The sequence below is a fragment of the Miniopterus natalensis genome, chromosome 9 (assembly GCF_054644295.1).
Source record: "Miniopterus natalensis isolate mMinNat1 chromosome 9, mMinNat1.hap1, whole genome shotgun sequence".
In the NCBI taxonomy this organism is placed as follows: Eukaryota; Metazoa; Chordata; class Mammalia; order Chiroptera; family Miniopteridae; genus Miniopterus; species Miniopterus natalensis.
The window spans coordinates 46,336,062-46,353,951 of NC_142089.1; the positions used below are offsets into that span (position 1 = coordinate 46,336,062).

The 17,890-nt window shown below is 38.3% G+C and overlaps 1 protein-coding gene across 1 annotated transcript in view; it reads right to left on the reverse strand.

Annotated features, from left to right (window-relative positions):
• Positions 1–7,414: 7,414 nt before the first annotated feature.
• The window catches only part of SLC44A5 (solute carrier family 44 member 5), a 254,553-nt gene continuing 244,077 nt past the window's right edge, over positions 7,415–17,890 (reverse strand). Inside the window, exons 17-22 of the mRNA XM_087820525.1 lie at positions 16,431–16,534; positions 15,140–15,213; positions 14,460–14,530; positions 14,267–14,355; positions 12,898–12,982; positions 7,415–9,917 (exon numbers count right to left, since the gene is read on the reverse strand). Coding sequence (XP_087676651.1) covers positions 9,805–9,917; positions 12,898–12,982; positions 14,267–14,355; positions 14,460–14,530; positions 15,140–15,213; positions 16,431–16,534 — 536 coding nt within the window. The 3' untranslated portion in view covers positions 7,415–9,804. The remainder of the gene's footprint in view (positions 9,918–12,897; positions 12,983–14,266; positions 14,356–14,459; positions 14,531–15,139; positions 15,214–16,430; positions 16,535–17,890) is intronic.

A 17,890-nucleotide genomic window follows, 5' to 3' on the forward strand; every position in this document is an offset into this window, starting at 1 on the left:
CAGTGGTATTTGGATTCATGTTACATACAACAAAATAATTTGCCAATTCATCAGTATATATGATAAGTTGAAATAAACTATGTAATTATTTAAATGATATGACATAAAATGATTTCTAGCCACTCTTTGTTTTCTTTTATGGGGAAAAAAGGAATACTTGATGTCAAGCATGGTTTCTTCTTTGCTGATTTTATTTAAGATTATTGGGGCCCAGAGGGTGAGTCAGTGGATTGGGGCATTGTCAGTGCACCAAAAAGGTTGCGGGTTGGGTGATTCCTGGTCAGGGCACATACCTAGGTCGAGTGTTTGATCCCCGGTCAGGGCATGTATGAGAGGCAATCAATTGATATTTCTCTTTCACATTGATGTTTCTCTCTGTGTGTCTCTCCAATCCTCTCTCTATAAAATCAATAAACATATTTTTGGGTGAATATTTTTTAAAAAAAAGATTAGTGGGCTCTGTTGTTCTGCCTCAAAAAAAACAGGAGCCCTCATGGAGGCCTGAAACCCGCAGTGCATCGAGGGCTTCCTGTGTGGGAACCCAGTGTAGGGGAGCAGAATGGAAGAGTCTCCACAGACCTACACAAACTCATGGAACAGAGTCTGCAGAGAAAAGACACCACCCAGATGTATAAAGTGCAGATCTATGGATCGGTTCTGAAGGCTACACTGGCCCAGCTGCGCAACATTAAATTGAAATGTTATTCGGTTTTCAGCATAACTTAGAGAACAAGTAAAGATTAAGGGACTGTAGAAACACCTCCAATTTGCCAACTGCACAGATCTGGTTTAATGCCAGAATTAAAAGGGAAGAAGAAGGAGGCGCAGAAGGGGGATGGGAGAGGGTAGGGGGAGGAGGGGAGGGGAAGGGGACAAATGCTTCAAAAATTTATATGGAATCACAAAAGACCCCAAATAACCACAGCAATCTTGAGAAAGAAGAGCAAAGTTGGAGAAATCATGCTCCCTGATATCAAACTATATTACATGGCCATAGTAATCAAAACAGCATGGTAATGGCATAAAAACAGACATGCAGATCAATGGAACAGAACAAAGAGCACAGAAATAAACCCACACTTTTATGGTCAATTAATATATGGCAAAGGAAGCAAAAACATACAATAAGATAAAGATAGTTTATTCAGTAAATGGGGCTGGGAAAATTGGACAGATACATGCAGAAAAATGAAACTAGGCCACCTTCTTACACAATACACGAGTATAAACTCAAAATTGATTAAAGACTTAAATGTAAGTCTCAAAACCATAAAAATCCTAGAAGAAAACATAGGCAGTAAAATGTCAGATATTACTCATAGCAATACTTTTTTCTGATATATCTCCTCAGGCAAGGGAAACAAACAAAAAGACAAATGGGACTACATCAAACTAAAATGTTTTTGCACAGCAAAGGAAACCATTAACAAAATAAAAAAGGCAACCCACTGAATGGGAGGACATATTCTCTAATGATACATCTGATAAAGAGTTAATATCCAAAATTTATAAAGAATCTGTACAACTCAACACCAAAAAAACAAGCGACTCAATTAAAAACTGGACAAAGGACCTGAACAGACATTTGTCCAAGGAGGACAAATAGACAGATGAAAAGATGCTCAGCATCATTAATCATCAGAGAAATACAAATTAAAACCACAATGAGGTATCACCTCACTCCTGTCGGAATGGCCATCAGCAATAAATCAACAAAGAACAAGTATTAGCGAGGGTGTGGAGAAAGGGAGCCCTCGTGCGCTGCTGGTGGGGACGCAGACTGGTGCAGCCGTTGTGAAAAACAGTATGGAGCTTCCCCAAAAAATTAAAAATGGAGCTGCCTTATGACGCAGTGATTCCACTTCTGGGAATATATATCCTAAGGATCCCGAAACACTAATTTGAAAAAATATATGCACCCTTATGTTCATTGCAGCATTATTTATCACAGCCAAGATGTGGAGGCAGCCCAAGTGCCCATCAGTAGATGAGTGGATAAAGCAGCTGTGGGACATTCACACCACGGAATACTACTTGGTTGTAAAATAGAAGGAAATCTTACCCTTGGCAACAGCCTGGATGGACCGGGAGGGTATTATGCTAAGTGAAATAAGGCAGTCAGAGAAAGAAGAGTACCATGATTTCAGTTACACATGGAATCTAATGAACAAAATTAACAAACAAAATAGAAAGAGACTCAGACACAGAGAACAGGCTGACAGCTGTCAGCAGGGAGGGGGTTTGGGGGGCTGGGTAAAAAAGGTGAAGGGATTAAGTAAACAAACAAACAAACAAACACCTCACAGACACAGACAATAGTATGGTGATTACCAGAGGGAATGGGGGGTGCACAGAAGAAGGTAAAGGGGAGAATAAATGCTGATGGAAGGAGACTTGACTTGGGGTGGTGAATGCACAATACAATATGCAGATGGTGTGTAACAGACTTGTATACCTGAAACCTATATAATTTTATTAACCAGTGTCACCCCAATAAATTCAATAAAAATAAAAATTAAAAAACCCCATAAAGACATCATTAGAGCATCAGTTTCTTATAGGCAAGGGAAAGTGAGATAAAGGAAGAGACTGAGTTGGAGTGAAGGAAGTGAGAGAGTCCGAAAGGGAGCCCAATCCATCTTAGAGTTGAGACGAAAAAGAGAAATACACCAGCTCATCATGACAGCCAATTTTTAACTTTCATGCAACAGCAATGAGAAGAAAAAGGCAGATGTTTTTAAATTCCTTAATCATAAATCATGTTGGGGCATCATTCTTTTTTGTTTGTTTGGGCTAAATGCATCTATGTGATTAATTTAATTGTAACATATTCTGCTTCAATGCTGTTTACCAGAAGACTGAAAAATATTTTTGTTTAATTCCTGGCTTCTAATTTGCTATTGAGTTTCTTTTTCTATAGATTTATCTTTCAGAAGGCACCCTACTTTCTGTAATGTTGACCTCTTAGGCCCTGCTAGATGTTTTTAAAAAATATATTCTTAGCTTTTTCTGTTCCGTCTTGGACACCACTGCTTTCCCAACATCTTACCTTTATTTTCTCCTTTCTGTGTCCTGCACACACACATGCAGCAATATACATCCATCCGGCCAGGAGAACCTGGAGATTTCAAGGTAAATCTCACAAGGAATCAAGTCCAGGTTCACTTAAATCGATACGCAAATTGGAAACATCTTTTTGTTTGATAAGCATCTCCCACCCTTGTTAACACACAGTGCTCTTTACTCGCAAAGGGCCAGGATAGGAAGATGCCGGTGCTTTGGGGCCAGCAGTGGAAGGGCTCAAGATTGCTTTCTCCACTTGTTTAAGCTATTCTCAATCATACAGTACATATAAAGAACTGGCAAAAAGATCCAAGGCATTAAAATTAAAAAAGCTAGTGACTTCAAATAGTAAAATTGAATCGGTTGCTTTGAAATGATTTTGTCACACAGTCCCCATGCTTCACAGCACAGAAACCATTAGAGAAAATGCAGCCTGCTTCTGTACTGTTTTCACTACTTTTCATTCCAAGCAATTGGAAAGTGCAAATGGGGGAGAGGGAGGTACAATATGTCCTGATCAATGTTAAGGGGGCCCATGACTGTGACCGCATCCCTATGTCCAAGCCTTGCGTATGGTGGTACTGTTTTCCTAAATGAATGGTTTCACATTTGTTTTAATGGGTATTGGCTTTGTTTTCTGGGTGATGACAGATTCACTGAGGACCCGAAGAAACTCAGCTAGGTCCTGAGAGAAATATTCAATACCTACTTAAACCCAAGGCTAAAAACACGGTATATGGAAAGTATCTTTGGAAAAGTAATTCACTCCTGCTATATTGGTAAGATATTTCTTTTTATTACTGATTTACTGAATTGTATTCTTATAATCATAGAGCCGTATTTTTTTTTAAATGAACATTTGCAAACATCTAAGGATAATTGCAAGAAGCTGTAAAAAAATGTCACCATTTCATATACCATGGTCTGCAATAATGACTTCAGTTCAGTTTTGTCCCATATCTTATGCCAACAAAGACTGATTCATAAAGCATGTTCCCCAGTCCAGAACCAGATAATACTGGAGATAATTACTATGCCTGGTTAGAGTTCAAGAGCAATTTCCTGAGGCACTACTTGTAAAAGTGAAAGAACATGCACAGGAATGAGTGCTGGTCAGCTATATAGTAAAAGAAAAGTAAGGAATTGTTGCACAGAGCCTGTTTTCCAATATGAGTTTAAACAAAAACTGCATTACGCCTGATGGTCCCACAGAACCTTCCACAGTGTGATTTCACTGTGGATTCACAAACTCTTGTTAAGCTTTCTGGGTACACAGTTAAATCAAATCAACCAGAGTCCAATTTCCAACAACTTATTTACAAGTGTAGTCAGTGCTTTATCATCTAAAACTGAGTTATTAAGATCTAAAGTAGGACTTGGATTTCTTCCGGAAACTGAACTATGTTTCTATTTTTAAAAAGAAAGGAATCATTAGCTATGTTAGTTAACATCTTATTAGAGTTAGGACATTTTAAAACAGCACTGAAAACTGCATGAATATTGTTTTATGCTTTTATTTTAAGAACCTCATTAAATTTTAAACATCAATTACTTTTGAAGATTTAATATATAATTCAACTTAAAAATACTCATACATTTATTAAGGTATATCTGAACCTAAGAAACTTTGTAGCTTAAGATAAACCAGTGACTGGTACATTTAATCTTGCCTTGGAAAACTATTGTTAATTAGTGTTCACACTTTTCAGGTTCTTTAAATTTATTCCTGCCTTTAAAATGATGAGATTTGCTTCTTATGAATATTGAAAAAACCAAATGAGGGACTGAGTAAATGTGTGGCAAATTAAAACAAAGACCAACTAATTTAGGCCATTGTTTGGATTTTTAAAAAATCCATCTCTTACCCATTTAGCTTTGATTTATTTATTTTGTATAAATTATCATTTTCAGTTATTTGATTTGGCAATCAATGCACAGCTAGAGAAAATGGACTTTTAAAAAAAGATAAATCTAGATGTTAAAAAAAATAACCCTAGATATTTGATACAAAGACAATCCCATCATAGAATACTGGGTTTTGAAAACCAAAGCTTTTTTTCCTTTTCTAGCTTGGAGAAATAAGAAGGCAGACAGTGTTTTCTTATCTAAATCTTTATTAGAAGAAAAAACAAATAGATTTAAAACAACAAGTAACAACAAATTTCATTGAATATTAAATATTCCAGTTATCAAAGATACTTAGACAACATGGTCCTAATATTTCTGCACAGCAGAAACCCATTAATTATAGAGCTCAGACTGTCATGTGCTCGTCGTGTGAGTTTGTTTTTGGCATAAAAAAACATCAAAAGCCACATTTAAACAAATGTGATAATAGATACACTGATAGTAACTTCCTGTTGATTCTCAAAGCTGTCACAGATTACCATGTGAGACTGACATCCCTTTAGGATGAATGCTTTATGGACTCTTTCTATAACACACTGAACTCTTCAAAGTTAAGAGTACTAGTAAAGTTATTTAAAATTGAATTAGAAGTTATGTTCCTATTTACATCAGCACAATAAAAATTAACACATAGTAAGTAAACTGATTATTTCATATCAAAAGTTAAAATATAAAATAACATACATAGAACACTCCTTGAGGGTAACAAAGTCTTTTATAAAGGAGTGGTTCAGTACATGACATCTGTGAGCACCCTTCCTCGGGGTCAAGTTTTCCTTTATAATTCCTCAAAGTTTCCCTTTCTAACCTGTGTCAAACACTGAAAAATGTAGTGTCATACTTACTGTATTTCCAAAGACTTGCTATAGAAAAGATTACATTTTGAAACTTCTCACTTTTAGTAAAAAAAGAAACCCAACAAGCATCCTTTCAGATGTTTTGCTTGGCGAGAGTCCCCTGGGCGCCGAGGAACGTGCCTCTGGGCCACGCGCTCCACACAGTGAGGACTTAAACATCGAAATGAGCGGTGTCCGGCCAGCGCGCTGAGAGGAAAACAGATGCAAGGAGACGGTGGGATCACTAAACACTGCAGGTTGTTTCTTTTAAACCATGTTTGTAAACTTGCCCACAAAAGCCGGGTAACATATTAAACAGCCAGTAAGGCACTTTGTCAGAGAGGGCGAAGCAGTAAAGGCTGCATGGTTGGCAATTTGTTTAATAGGAAACATCCTATACTTCGAGCAAAACCTGGAGCTGGGCGGTCTTTTACCGATTCACTGTCAGACAGGGGTGGGGACAATTTTCAAATTTTCTATTTTGCTTTGTTTACCAATTTTCCCTGCAGAAGCCTTTTAGTTGTCATTTAAAAAATATATTAGGAGCTCTCGATTAAACGATGGATCATTTTTCAATCAATATTTAACAGTATTAACCTATTCACTAAGATTTTTGAAACATCCAAGCCACTCTATTTAAAATGAATTACAGAACCAAAGGTCTTAGTATAAAAAATGTTCCATGTAATTAACAATTCCCTTGCGACTTCCGATGGCTTCACGTGTTAGTATAAGCTTTGGTATGAAACATGCCAACAAGGGCCCCCAAGGTGGGGCGTCCAGGCTTCCAGCGGCGCACAGCGGAGGACGACCAGGGCTTGCACCTCTACTCCTTCTTAGCATGTGTTCTTTTCACCTCCAGAATCTTCATCAGAGACTGATTCATGTAATAGGGTCTTTCTGCAGAACCATCGTTTCTTTCTAAATCTTCCACTAGGAGGAAGAACGGCACAGAGTAAATGAACGAGCAAAACAACGCTGTCCGAGAAGTCGCAGCGCCCTCTGCTGCCTTCTGCTTGCCAGCCGCTCAAACGTCCCGCGCGGGTTTGAAACCGCAGTTTGGCACGCACATCACTGTAAACACGACTGTGAGAAAACAATCAGCCCTTGTTATTAAGTCAGTAAGATATTATCTCCTTCCGTGTACCAGGTCAGGCTCTGCCCATAGTATATGCCTCTCGGCTGCATGACTGAGGAAATCAGGTTTACCTTCTTTTAGACAGCAAACTTAATTACAGAAAAACTAAAAGATTCATCGGGATTATCTAAATTCACCTTCAGATTCCTCAAAAGTACTATGTTCTCAATTTGCTTTCTAAATGACCATCTTTGTTCAAAATTTCTTTTGTTTGGCCATAAACAATTCAGATAGTATAGCTTTTAAAAATAAGATTGATGAATTTTAGTATATTTCAAATCTTTAAATTGCAAAATTTGAGAGATATTGCTGTTTTCTCAGTTATTTGTTTTTCTTTGTAAAAAAATGACTTCTAAATTTTTTCCTCAAAAACAATGCTCATTTTTACTCTAATATATTTCAATTACACAAAGAAGTTATTAATGGGGAATATTTTTTTAACTAGAAATAAGCCCATAATATAGTTAAAACTTAAAGGAAAGAATCTTTCCTTTAAGAAATTATTTAGAAATATTGAACCAAGTGGCACTCTTTTTCTTATGATTTTGGGTCCAAGGGTTATATCCTGAGACTACAGCCAAGCTTAGAATGTACCTCCATATAGTTCAGTAAAAAACTTTTACTCTAGACAATTTTCTGGCCTAATCAGTAGATATTATGTTAAACATATAACACATGGGCCCCATTTAGCACCAGGAATCTAAAATATGGAAGAAGCTATGCTTGTTAGAAGTCTCCAAATTAATCTCCTTTGTCTTTCTCAAATTTCTAACTCTTAGAACAGCCATGAATATAAGGAGAAAATAGGCAACTAGTTTCTCACATGTTGATTTATATGTTATTCAAGGAAATTTCCAACTTTTATGCACATCAGAATCAACTAGAAAACTCTGTAGCAATTCACAAGATGGCCCACAGCCAAGCACGATATATCAGAATCTCTTAGGGTGAGGCACAAGCATCTATGTTTATAACAAGTTTTCACAGTGATTCTGATACCTACAAAAATTAAAAATTGTTTGGTTTCATCGTTACGAACTTTTCGACTACTCTTAAAGTGGACTTATTCCTTATAATTTTCAACACTTAAGACAGAGGTAACATACTTTGTTAGATGTTGGAACCCCTGTATTGATGAATAATAAAATAATAATAATAACCATCTAGAAAGACAGGTCGTCACTCTTCTCTGAATTATACTTCAAGGAGAGAGAGAGTGGAGGAGGCCCCTTGTCAAGCTGTGAAGCCAACTGACACTTTTGACTGCAATAATCTCAAGAAAGTAAGCCAAGATGATGGCCATTACAAGAGCCAATATTGTGAATATTCTCCCTATTCATTGGCTTCTTGTTATTCCTGCCATTGAGCCAATCTAAATCTAGATTTCCACACTTTAAGATCATTAAATAAATTAGCAATTTATATTAATCCTCAACACAATGATACAATTCTGGCTCTCTTCTTCGATACATGGATCATATTCCAATCAAAATGTTAGATCAATGTGTTATTTTCTGTCAATACATAAATAGTCCTTATATACAAGCTTAGTGTAAAAGCCAAAAGGATGCAACTTGACTCAGTGCTCCTTTTGGGGTACATTTTGTACACTGTGAGCCATATCATGCATTGCACGCAGGGGATGGGTAAGCAAAGTACATGAATGTCTGATCCATGCTTTGCTCTGCCATGCAAAAGACTCAGGCATGGCTGCCAGAAACCGGCTTGTTGCTCTGGCCAGCAAGGGTGGAATGTGGCAAAAACTTTCCTCCTAAACCTCCAGAGATAGATTTTCTAACTCACAGTATGTCCCCTTATAAAGGTGCCTGATGAGGTACCTATGGAGGACCAATCATATATTTCCTTAGGGGAAAATCCGAAGTGTCTTATCTCTTCTCTTTCCTCACTGAAAGTTGGGCTAAAATCAAACCTTTTGTAGAACAAAGCCAATCTCTTTAATCTAGGAAAACAGGTATGCTCGTGAAAAGATATATTCACTCTTCTGAAACAAATCCACACCAATTTTCTATATGGTGGGTATAAGAAAAAAGGAATTTGTCTCTATTTAGTATGAGACAAAAGACATAAGTTACGTGTCATTTCAATTTTGTTTAGAGTACTTTTATGGTGGCCAAGGGTTCATATGATTGAAAATGACATCCCAGAACTCAGATTCAACTTCACTATAAATGTAATATCACTAAAACAAAATGGGCTGCAAAGGTTCCACCGTAATTTTTACCTAGTAACGCTCTCTATGGAACCTGTACAATATTAACATCTACATGTTTGTAACGAACTTGAATCACTTACTGAAATATACTTCCTAGGGAACCATTAATACAAGTTTAATCACAGTTTAGAGAGTTGTCCACTAGCTTGAACAGTACAAATATGACCATAGCACCATATTTACAAATTTAGTACCATATGCTGGTTAACTACCAATCAATCTTTTTATGGCTAATCCATTATACACTTATAGCATTTTCAAAAATTGCCTGAATATCCTTTACAAATATACATGTATCAAAAGAAAGGCTATTAAAGTGCTGCAATGAGAAACAGCACACCGAGTTATAAAAGTTTTTAAAACACGTTCGGCTACAGACTTTCAAAAAAAAAGTTTGACATTTACAACGTGCCCTTCAGCTGGGAGCACAGTCGGTCCATAAAGCATCCTAGGGCACAGAGGCCCCTGTGACCGGACGCCTGGCACCTCAGCCGGCACCAGGTTCTGGCTTTTTAGAAATCAGCGCAGAAATTTCTCATTACTCAAAAGCATCATTTTCTAATTACAAATGACCTCATTTACAAAACTTCTACTTAAAAAAGTGAGTGGCACTCTTTGGAGCTTTTCTACTCTTTCTGCTTCTGGGGAACTAGTTGCTTCTTGCTCAGGATTCCGTGCAGGGTGGGGGCTAGGAAGTAGGGTTTTTCTGTAGATCCATCATTTCTTTCCAGATCTTCACCTGTATATGTAGCAGCCAAAGCGGGCAAAAGCAGCGAGCAGCGGCAGAACAATTATATGCATTTTTATAAAGTGGAGAGTGGAACAGGGAAAAATCAGAGAAATCAGCGTTAGAAAGTTAAATACAAGACAAATGTGTGCAGTGCAGTTCAGTTGCTGATGCTGGACCACCTCTGCCAGAAAGCACGGAAACTTTCTACATCCCCTCCACCCCCAACGAGGTTTATGTTGATAGTTTAAAGGTAAAGGAAATCTTTCAGGTCCTTTCAGAAACGTTATCTTTAAATTCTGTGGCTGTTTATTTCAGAAAGCTCAACTGCCACGTCCTCTGAGATAAAGCTGAATAAAAAGTGTATTGTTCCTGTGATAGATGGAGAACAATAATTGAATTTCAAAGTTCAAAGCCACTTTTAATGGTAGCCCATACCCTAATGTTCCACATGAAGAAACCGAGACCCAGGAATGCAAAATGATTCTCCTGAAGTCAAAAGCTCTGAGGCGATCAGGATGAGGTGCGGACCCAGCCTCCTGACGCCTAGTTACACAAGGCATCCTGTCCTAAATCCTGGCAGTCTGTCTCAGGTAAACATTCGAAAGCTAACATCAGTGTTTTCTGACTTCTTTAATACATGAATTTACCTCACTGCTTTGCCTAGGCTTATAAGAAAATAATGGGGTGTTCACTTTGGGGAAGTTGGTGGGGGGGGGAGTACCAGAATGATGCTGAGAATTAAGTTTACGGCAGGTACATACAATTCACAGCGGATAATATCTATCAATAAATACATAAGTGCAATTTGATTCTAGGTTTTGACTAGTACATGCAAAAAGATGTATTTATAGCCTTTATTGATTGTAGCACAGATAAGCAATAGTATACAAAATCATATGATGGTGGTTTGTGGAGTAAATCGAAATTATTTTCCATCACACTCTTTTGGGAATGGCTGGATTGCTTGTTTGGTACATTTTTACATTAAACCTCACAGTGACTTTCCTCACACACAACATGAAAAGCTAAGGAGGAAACATGAGAGACACCGAACATTTTTGTTCTTTCTTCCTTAGTCTTATTGCTCTATTATATATCACATATCACTTATCATATGTCGATATCATTATGATCCTTGAGGTACAGGTAGGAAGCCCGATATGGATCACATTAATAGTCATCTACAACTATTATTTTTTCCCACCCTGGGACCAAACTGCTCAGTGCCCTGTAGTGTTAAAAAGATGCTGTGTTTCTGTAAATGAAGTGTTTGCAAAAGGTTTGCATTTTTAAAAACACCAGTTTTTCTGGCAGTCAAGTTATTAGGTACAAAAAGATATATAAAAAATAAAAGGTACAGCTCCACACAGTCATAATTTGGCTTGAGTATCATTTAAGAAGAATGCTTTCCAAAGCAAGATGTTGCCCATAGTAACAGCTGGGCAGGGAAGAGAAATACAATTTGGTTTCCCTTGTTCTTTATTATCAAAAGTAAGAGTCCCTGAAAGGAAAATATTCGTGTTCAACACACAATACATTGAATAAAGCTGAAATTACACCTGGTTTTCGAGAAGTTGGCCATTATTAATATGGAACGGTGGAAAACATTTCTTACTGCTTAAATTTAAAATCCACTGTAAAAATTAAAATGCACAAGATTTGCCAAAGCTTCCAAAGAATGGAAACTAGTAGGTTCTAGACATTTCCTGGGATACATTTTGAGAAACATTCTTAGTTGCAAGGACGGGGACCCTCGCCGTGAGCTCTCCGGGGACTGAGAGAAGCGAGCTCGGGACCCTGGGCAGCTCTCTGCTCCGTCCCGGGAGTTACCTGCTTCCCACGCTCTGGTTCCAGCTCAGGTGTGAGACGAGTGCATGCGGCATTTCGTGGCTGGCTTTTCCTAACAAGCCATTGGGCACTAGGAAAAGATTAAGCATTCCAGCTCCATTTATGGCCAGAGGAAGAGCTCACTAGTACACAAAGTTCCCTTGACTTCTTTGTCCCGTTATTGAAAATAGATTTTTAAATGTTCAGAAAGAAAAAAATGAAAACAAGGTCAAATCATTTTCTAGGTTTGCCTTGAATACTTCTCCCTGTAGCTATTATTTTTATTTTTATTATTATTTTTTTCTCCAGTGTGAAGTTGATACTGTGGGTTATACTAAAAAACAAACTCAGTTTTACTCAAGTGGACTCGATCATTCAGTAATGCCCTGCTATAGAATGTTTTCTCTCTTTCTCTTAAGAGCAATGTGCCAGAGAAATACTCTCTCAGAGGGTATAGCTGTAGGGCTAACGAGTTGTTCGATCACCTGCTGACCCTTCTTTCTCTAGGTTGAAGGTGAGAGCCAGATCAAGCTCCTGAGGGGCATTAGGTTCCCCAGGACTTTTAAGATGAGATACTAAGAGAAAACATTTCCATTTGTGTGTGCAACATACACAGGTCACACAGAGGCACCGTGAGTGAGTGATGAAAGCTCTAAGCATCAGAATAGATCTAGACATTTCCTGGACATGCTCCTCTGTGAATCCTACCCATTCATCATTGCATTACTTAATGGGAACTGGTTGGTCCCTGTGTGTCTTTGAAACCACTGCCAGCTTGGCTTTATCAGAATCTTTAAAGGCTCTCCTCAAAGAGTTTCCAGAGCCCATCACGTCCTCAGTTCTGTTAATAAAGCACCACAGAAGCCAATCACTATTAAACATTTTAAAACATTAGGAAATAAAACAATCATTTCATGCTAACACCATGCCATGAAGCCTGAGGTTCATTTCAGTAGCTGGCTCTCCTGTGCTTTGCACACTCCATTCCCTCAGCCATGAAGGTATCAAGAGCATCTACTAAACAATGTCTCTTTCTAAATAAGCACTGTTTTGTGGTTACAGCCAGGTGATAGTAAACCTACAAGCCAGCTATGGACATGGGTCTTAACCTCATCTTTTGGTTATCCACGGAAGGGGGAAAACACATATTATGAAAACTTACAGAAGCAGATGAAAATTGTATCAATACACATTGCATAGACGCTGAAGAACCCATGTGCAACTAGGTAAGATCCAACAATGACTGTCTGTAAATGAGTAAAGAAGAGAATGGCGACATCATTAGCTCATCGGGAACAATAATGCAGCTTAAACGAAAGTCATGATGAGAAAGTGTTGAAGTACTCTGCGTGGAACCAGGTTTCAATATAGAGACCAAAAAATACGCAATGATAATGTTTTGGAGTGATTTGTACTGGGATTTAAACAAAATGCACTAGACTACTGGCCCATTTTCTTACCACGATCCCCAATGCTTACCAAATATATCCTGTATCTACGATTATGTTCATGGAGGCAGTAAAGTGTAGGAATTAAGAGCACACTCCTTAGGTTTGAATTACGGCACAGGCATTCATTCAGCAAGTTACGTAACCTGTCTGTGCCTCCTCTCTAAAATTGGTGAGAGAGGGAAGAATGTGAATAATAATAATAATATTTATGACACATGGATTGTGTGAGTTCATATATTATAATAGATACCACAGGACTCCACCCAGGTCCTCTCCAGCTGCCACATCTACCCTCCAGTTTGGGGGGAATGTAGGCTGCTTTCTCAGTACAAATTGTCCTCCTTGCCGAAAACTGCATCAGCCAAGGTTACACCCCCATTCAGGGGCAACCCTGGGGTAACGGCTGCCTTAGACAGCATACGAAGGCTCAGTCCCTTTGTCAGAACTTCCTTTAGTCACATCTGAGGCCTCAGCTACAACTGCAACTTGGGTCAGCTTCTCCTGTCCCGGGCATGCCCGCCTCCCTTCCTTAAAACTGTATCTCAGACCACTTCCTAATTATCACTTCACATGCAATGCTCTGTCTCAGAGGTGGTTTCCAAGGAACCCAATCTTTAAAACAGAATGAGGGTTCGCACAAAGTGAGACCAATAATGTCAGCTATCGTCATTTCTCTTATTCCTTTTTGTTTTTTATTTTGCCATCTCTGATAAGTCAGGGTCGATATTATGTAGCTGCTATGGACTGAACTGTGTCCCCTCAAAATTAATATGTTGAAACCTAATCCCCAATGTGATGGCATTTGGAGGTGAGTCATTTGACAGGTAATTAGGCTGTGAGGGTGGAACTCTCATGGATAAGATTAGTGCCTTTACAACATCTCTCTCCAGCGTGTTAGCAGACAGCAAGCAGGTTCCCTTTGCAAACCAGGGACAGAACCATCACCAGGAACCAAACCTGTGGGAACCCTGATCTTGGACCTCTCAGCCTTCAGTACGTGAAAAATAAATTCCTGTTGTTTAAGCCACCCAGTCTATGGTATTTTGTTATAGCCACCTAGACCAAGACACCAGCTCTTACCAGCAAAGGTACCCAGTAGTAATTTAAAGAGGTTGATCCTTCTATAAATATTGAGATTCTCTGTGTGAAGAGTAGGAAGCCCAAGACACCTACAAGGAAAAGGCAGAACATGTATATTATGCATTATTGTAGTAAAGGAATTTTTAAAAATACTTCATAAACTTTTTAAATTATTTTTATCGTTATTACTTACCTATACACCCAGAAACTAGAATTTTCCCCAGGACTAGTACAAACTCTGTAACTTTATCCAACACTGCAATTCTAAGAATCAGAAAAAACAAAGCATAATTTTTTGTGTGTTTAAATTACATGTATCACTTGAAACATATGAGAATAAATAATTCATTTGTTGATTTTGATGCTTCTTTGCTGCACTTTATTTGGCATTTGTTAAATATAAGAATCAAAGTTCTGACTTATTTTGAATGAAGTCAACAGAAGATGGCATTGTAGGGCTGTCGGGTGTTATTGGTGGTGTCGGCCTCTCTGTCTAATTTGTGGCCTAAACACCCTGGATCCAAAGGATGCTGCATTTGTTCTCTGATTTTGTTCACTCAGACTCTGTCAATTTGGGGAGGGGGAAATGGTCAGAGATATGACGATAATGTTCATGTGAGGAATTTCTTGAGCAGAGGGACTAATAAAAATAAATAAATTCCAGTGGGTGGAAAGACATCAGTGAATAATGGAAGCAACAATTCTAAGCTATGAAAAAAATTATTGATGTGACAAAGAAGATTTACATCTATCATATTAAAAGACAACATTCATGTCTAAAATGACTGCCGGTGCTTTAACTACAACATGTGAAGTATGTGGTACTTGAGGGTCAGCAAGTCTTCTATTGCAGTGTTCAACCTGATTACTTACTTTAAAATATTTCTTATCAGCAGATCAAAAGCATCTCTTGCTGACCTGCAGAAGCTTCTGCCGTATATTGCAATCTGAGGAAGACAGTTATTATTCTGGAGTCAGTAATCCTAACAAGAGCAACAGACAATCCAATGACAGGCAAATGAATTCATTCTCTGTCACCCATACAGCTACTCTCATTCCTCTTTCCGACATGTGGGTGTGTGGGAGGCATGGGAACTGTGTGTCCTCAACTCTGCACAACTCTCAGGGTTGTTGACAATAAGGTCTGCTTCAGAGGCTATATTTTTCCCTTAAACTCTACGGGGATTAGACGACCTCAAACAGTAGGTTGCTTTCTCAAATCTCAGGACATGGTTTCTGTCTTTGAAGTGTTTGGCTAGGGTTTGTTGCTGAATGGGTTAAATGTTGTAGAGTTCATGTTAAAAATTACTCTCAAGAAACCCAATGCCTTTCAATACACTTGATTTTCTGATTAAAAGCCTCAATATTTTCACTGAAGTAAATTAATGACTAATTGAATCTCCATGACTATTTGAATCATTGCTGCAGACCCTATGCCACTGTGATAATAAGGAAGTGTCATTAGATTGTAGTTGCTAAATTTTAGAAGAATTTTATTTTTGGATCCCCTACATTTAAAAATTTCTTTAGAAGCCTCCATATTCCCACAGGAAATAAGAAACAAATTTAGTTAGGCACTGTCAATGCCCACATATTTCAACATAAGATTCACAAAAAAGGGAACAGACTCTTCCTTTAAAATATATAAATCTCTCCCTGGCCAGTTTTCTCAGTGGTTAGAACATCGGCCCCCAGACCAAACTGTCTCGGGTTTGATTTCTGGTCAAGGGCAAGTACCTCGGTTGCAGGTTCGATCCCCGGCCCTGGTTGGGGCGTGTGCAGGAGGCAACCAGTCAGTGTGTGTCTCTCATGTCGATGTTTCTTTCTTTCTCTCCCCTCCTCCTCCCTCCCTTCCTCTCTCTCTAAAAATCAATGAGGAAAAAATATCCTCAGGTGAGGCTTAGTATACACACACACACTATATATATATCAGAATTAGAAAGATATTTTCCTTTCAGAGTGACACAGACTAAGTAAAAACTTTCTTCCCAATAAACCATGTCAAAGACACACAAAATCATTTTTAATCTAGCATATTTAAAAATTTCTAAGGTAAATAATATTGTCCCTCTCCAAAGAGATGTAAAAGTGCTTTAAGATGGAAATGTAGACATGGGGTTTGGGTTGGCAAAGAAGTTTAGTAAATGAAAAATAATCTACTTACCATAACATAGGCATTTCTGTTTAAAAACTTTACCACTTTTTCCAGACACCAGAAACAGCATTTCAGGCAGTGTTGCAGAAATTTGGAAACATTGTTCTGGTGATCTATGAGGAGAGATTTATATCTATTAATGATTTGCAACTAAACTCTATGAGTCAAAAAAATAAATTAAAACATTTTAAATGGCTTTTACATTTTTTAAATTGCAGTAAAATACACACAAAATTTACCATTTTAACCATTTTAATATGTATAATCCAATAGCATTAATTACATTCAGTGTTGCGCAACCATCACTATCCATTTCCAGAACTTGTTATCATATCAAATAGAAACTCTGTACCCACCATAAATTAACTCCTCAATCTCCCTTCCTCCTCTGGTTAGCTCTGTTATACTTTCTGTCTGTATGAGTTTGCTTCTTCTAGCTACCTCGTATTGCTTAACATAAAGGTTTTAAGGTTCATCATTTTATTCCTTTTTAGAGTTGAAGAGCATTCCATGCATGTGTGTGTCACACTCTCTTTATATTTTATCTGCTAATGAAGCTGGGTTGTTTCTACCCTTTGGCCATTGTGAACACTGCTGCTGTGAACGCTGGTGTCCAGGTGTCTGTATGAGCTCCCTCTTTTGATTCTTTTGAGTATGTAGATCTCAAAGTGGAATCGCTGACCATATGGAAACCCTAACTTTAACTTTTTGAGGAATTGTCACACTGTCTTCCACGGTGATTATACCATTTGCATTTCCACCAGCAATAGACAAAGGTTCCAACTGATCTTCACCCTACAAACATTTGTTACATTGCATTTTCTGCAGTAGCCATTCTAACGGATGCGAAGTGGTACCTCTTTATGGGTTTGATTAGCATTTCCAGAATGACTAATATTGAACATCTTTTCATGTGCTTATTAGCCATTTGTATATCTTGTTTGGAGCAATGTATGTGCAAATCCTTCGTGGGAGACCAAGATGATAACACGGGAGGCCCCTGGACTTCCCTCCTTCCACAGATGCACTGAATGTACAGCTACACATGGAGTAATTTCCCCTGAGAGAAATCCAAAAACTAGCTCAGTGACTCATGCATATCAACCAAGAAAACACCCACACTGATGCGGGTGGGAAAGGCTGAGGCCCCTGCCCCATAAACCCCACTCCCCACACAATAACACACAATGGGGATGATATATCCAGCTTTCAGCTTCTCTCTGAGGAGTGAAGGGTTTGGACCGCACATCTAGGATTCCAACTTTTAAGGTTCCTACCCAAGGGGCGCTTAGCTCTGAAAGCCAACAAGGGTTGTGTTCACAAGTCCCATAGGACTACAGAAAGCAAAGAAGCAGTTTTTAACTGGCACATGTGCTACTACTTACTTTGGCTATCCCCCCAGTTCTTAGCACATAGAGAGCAGGCAAAAACACCCATTTTCCGGTCTTTCTAAGGAGGGGGTCTGAATG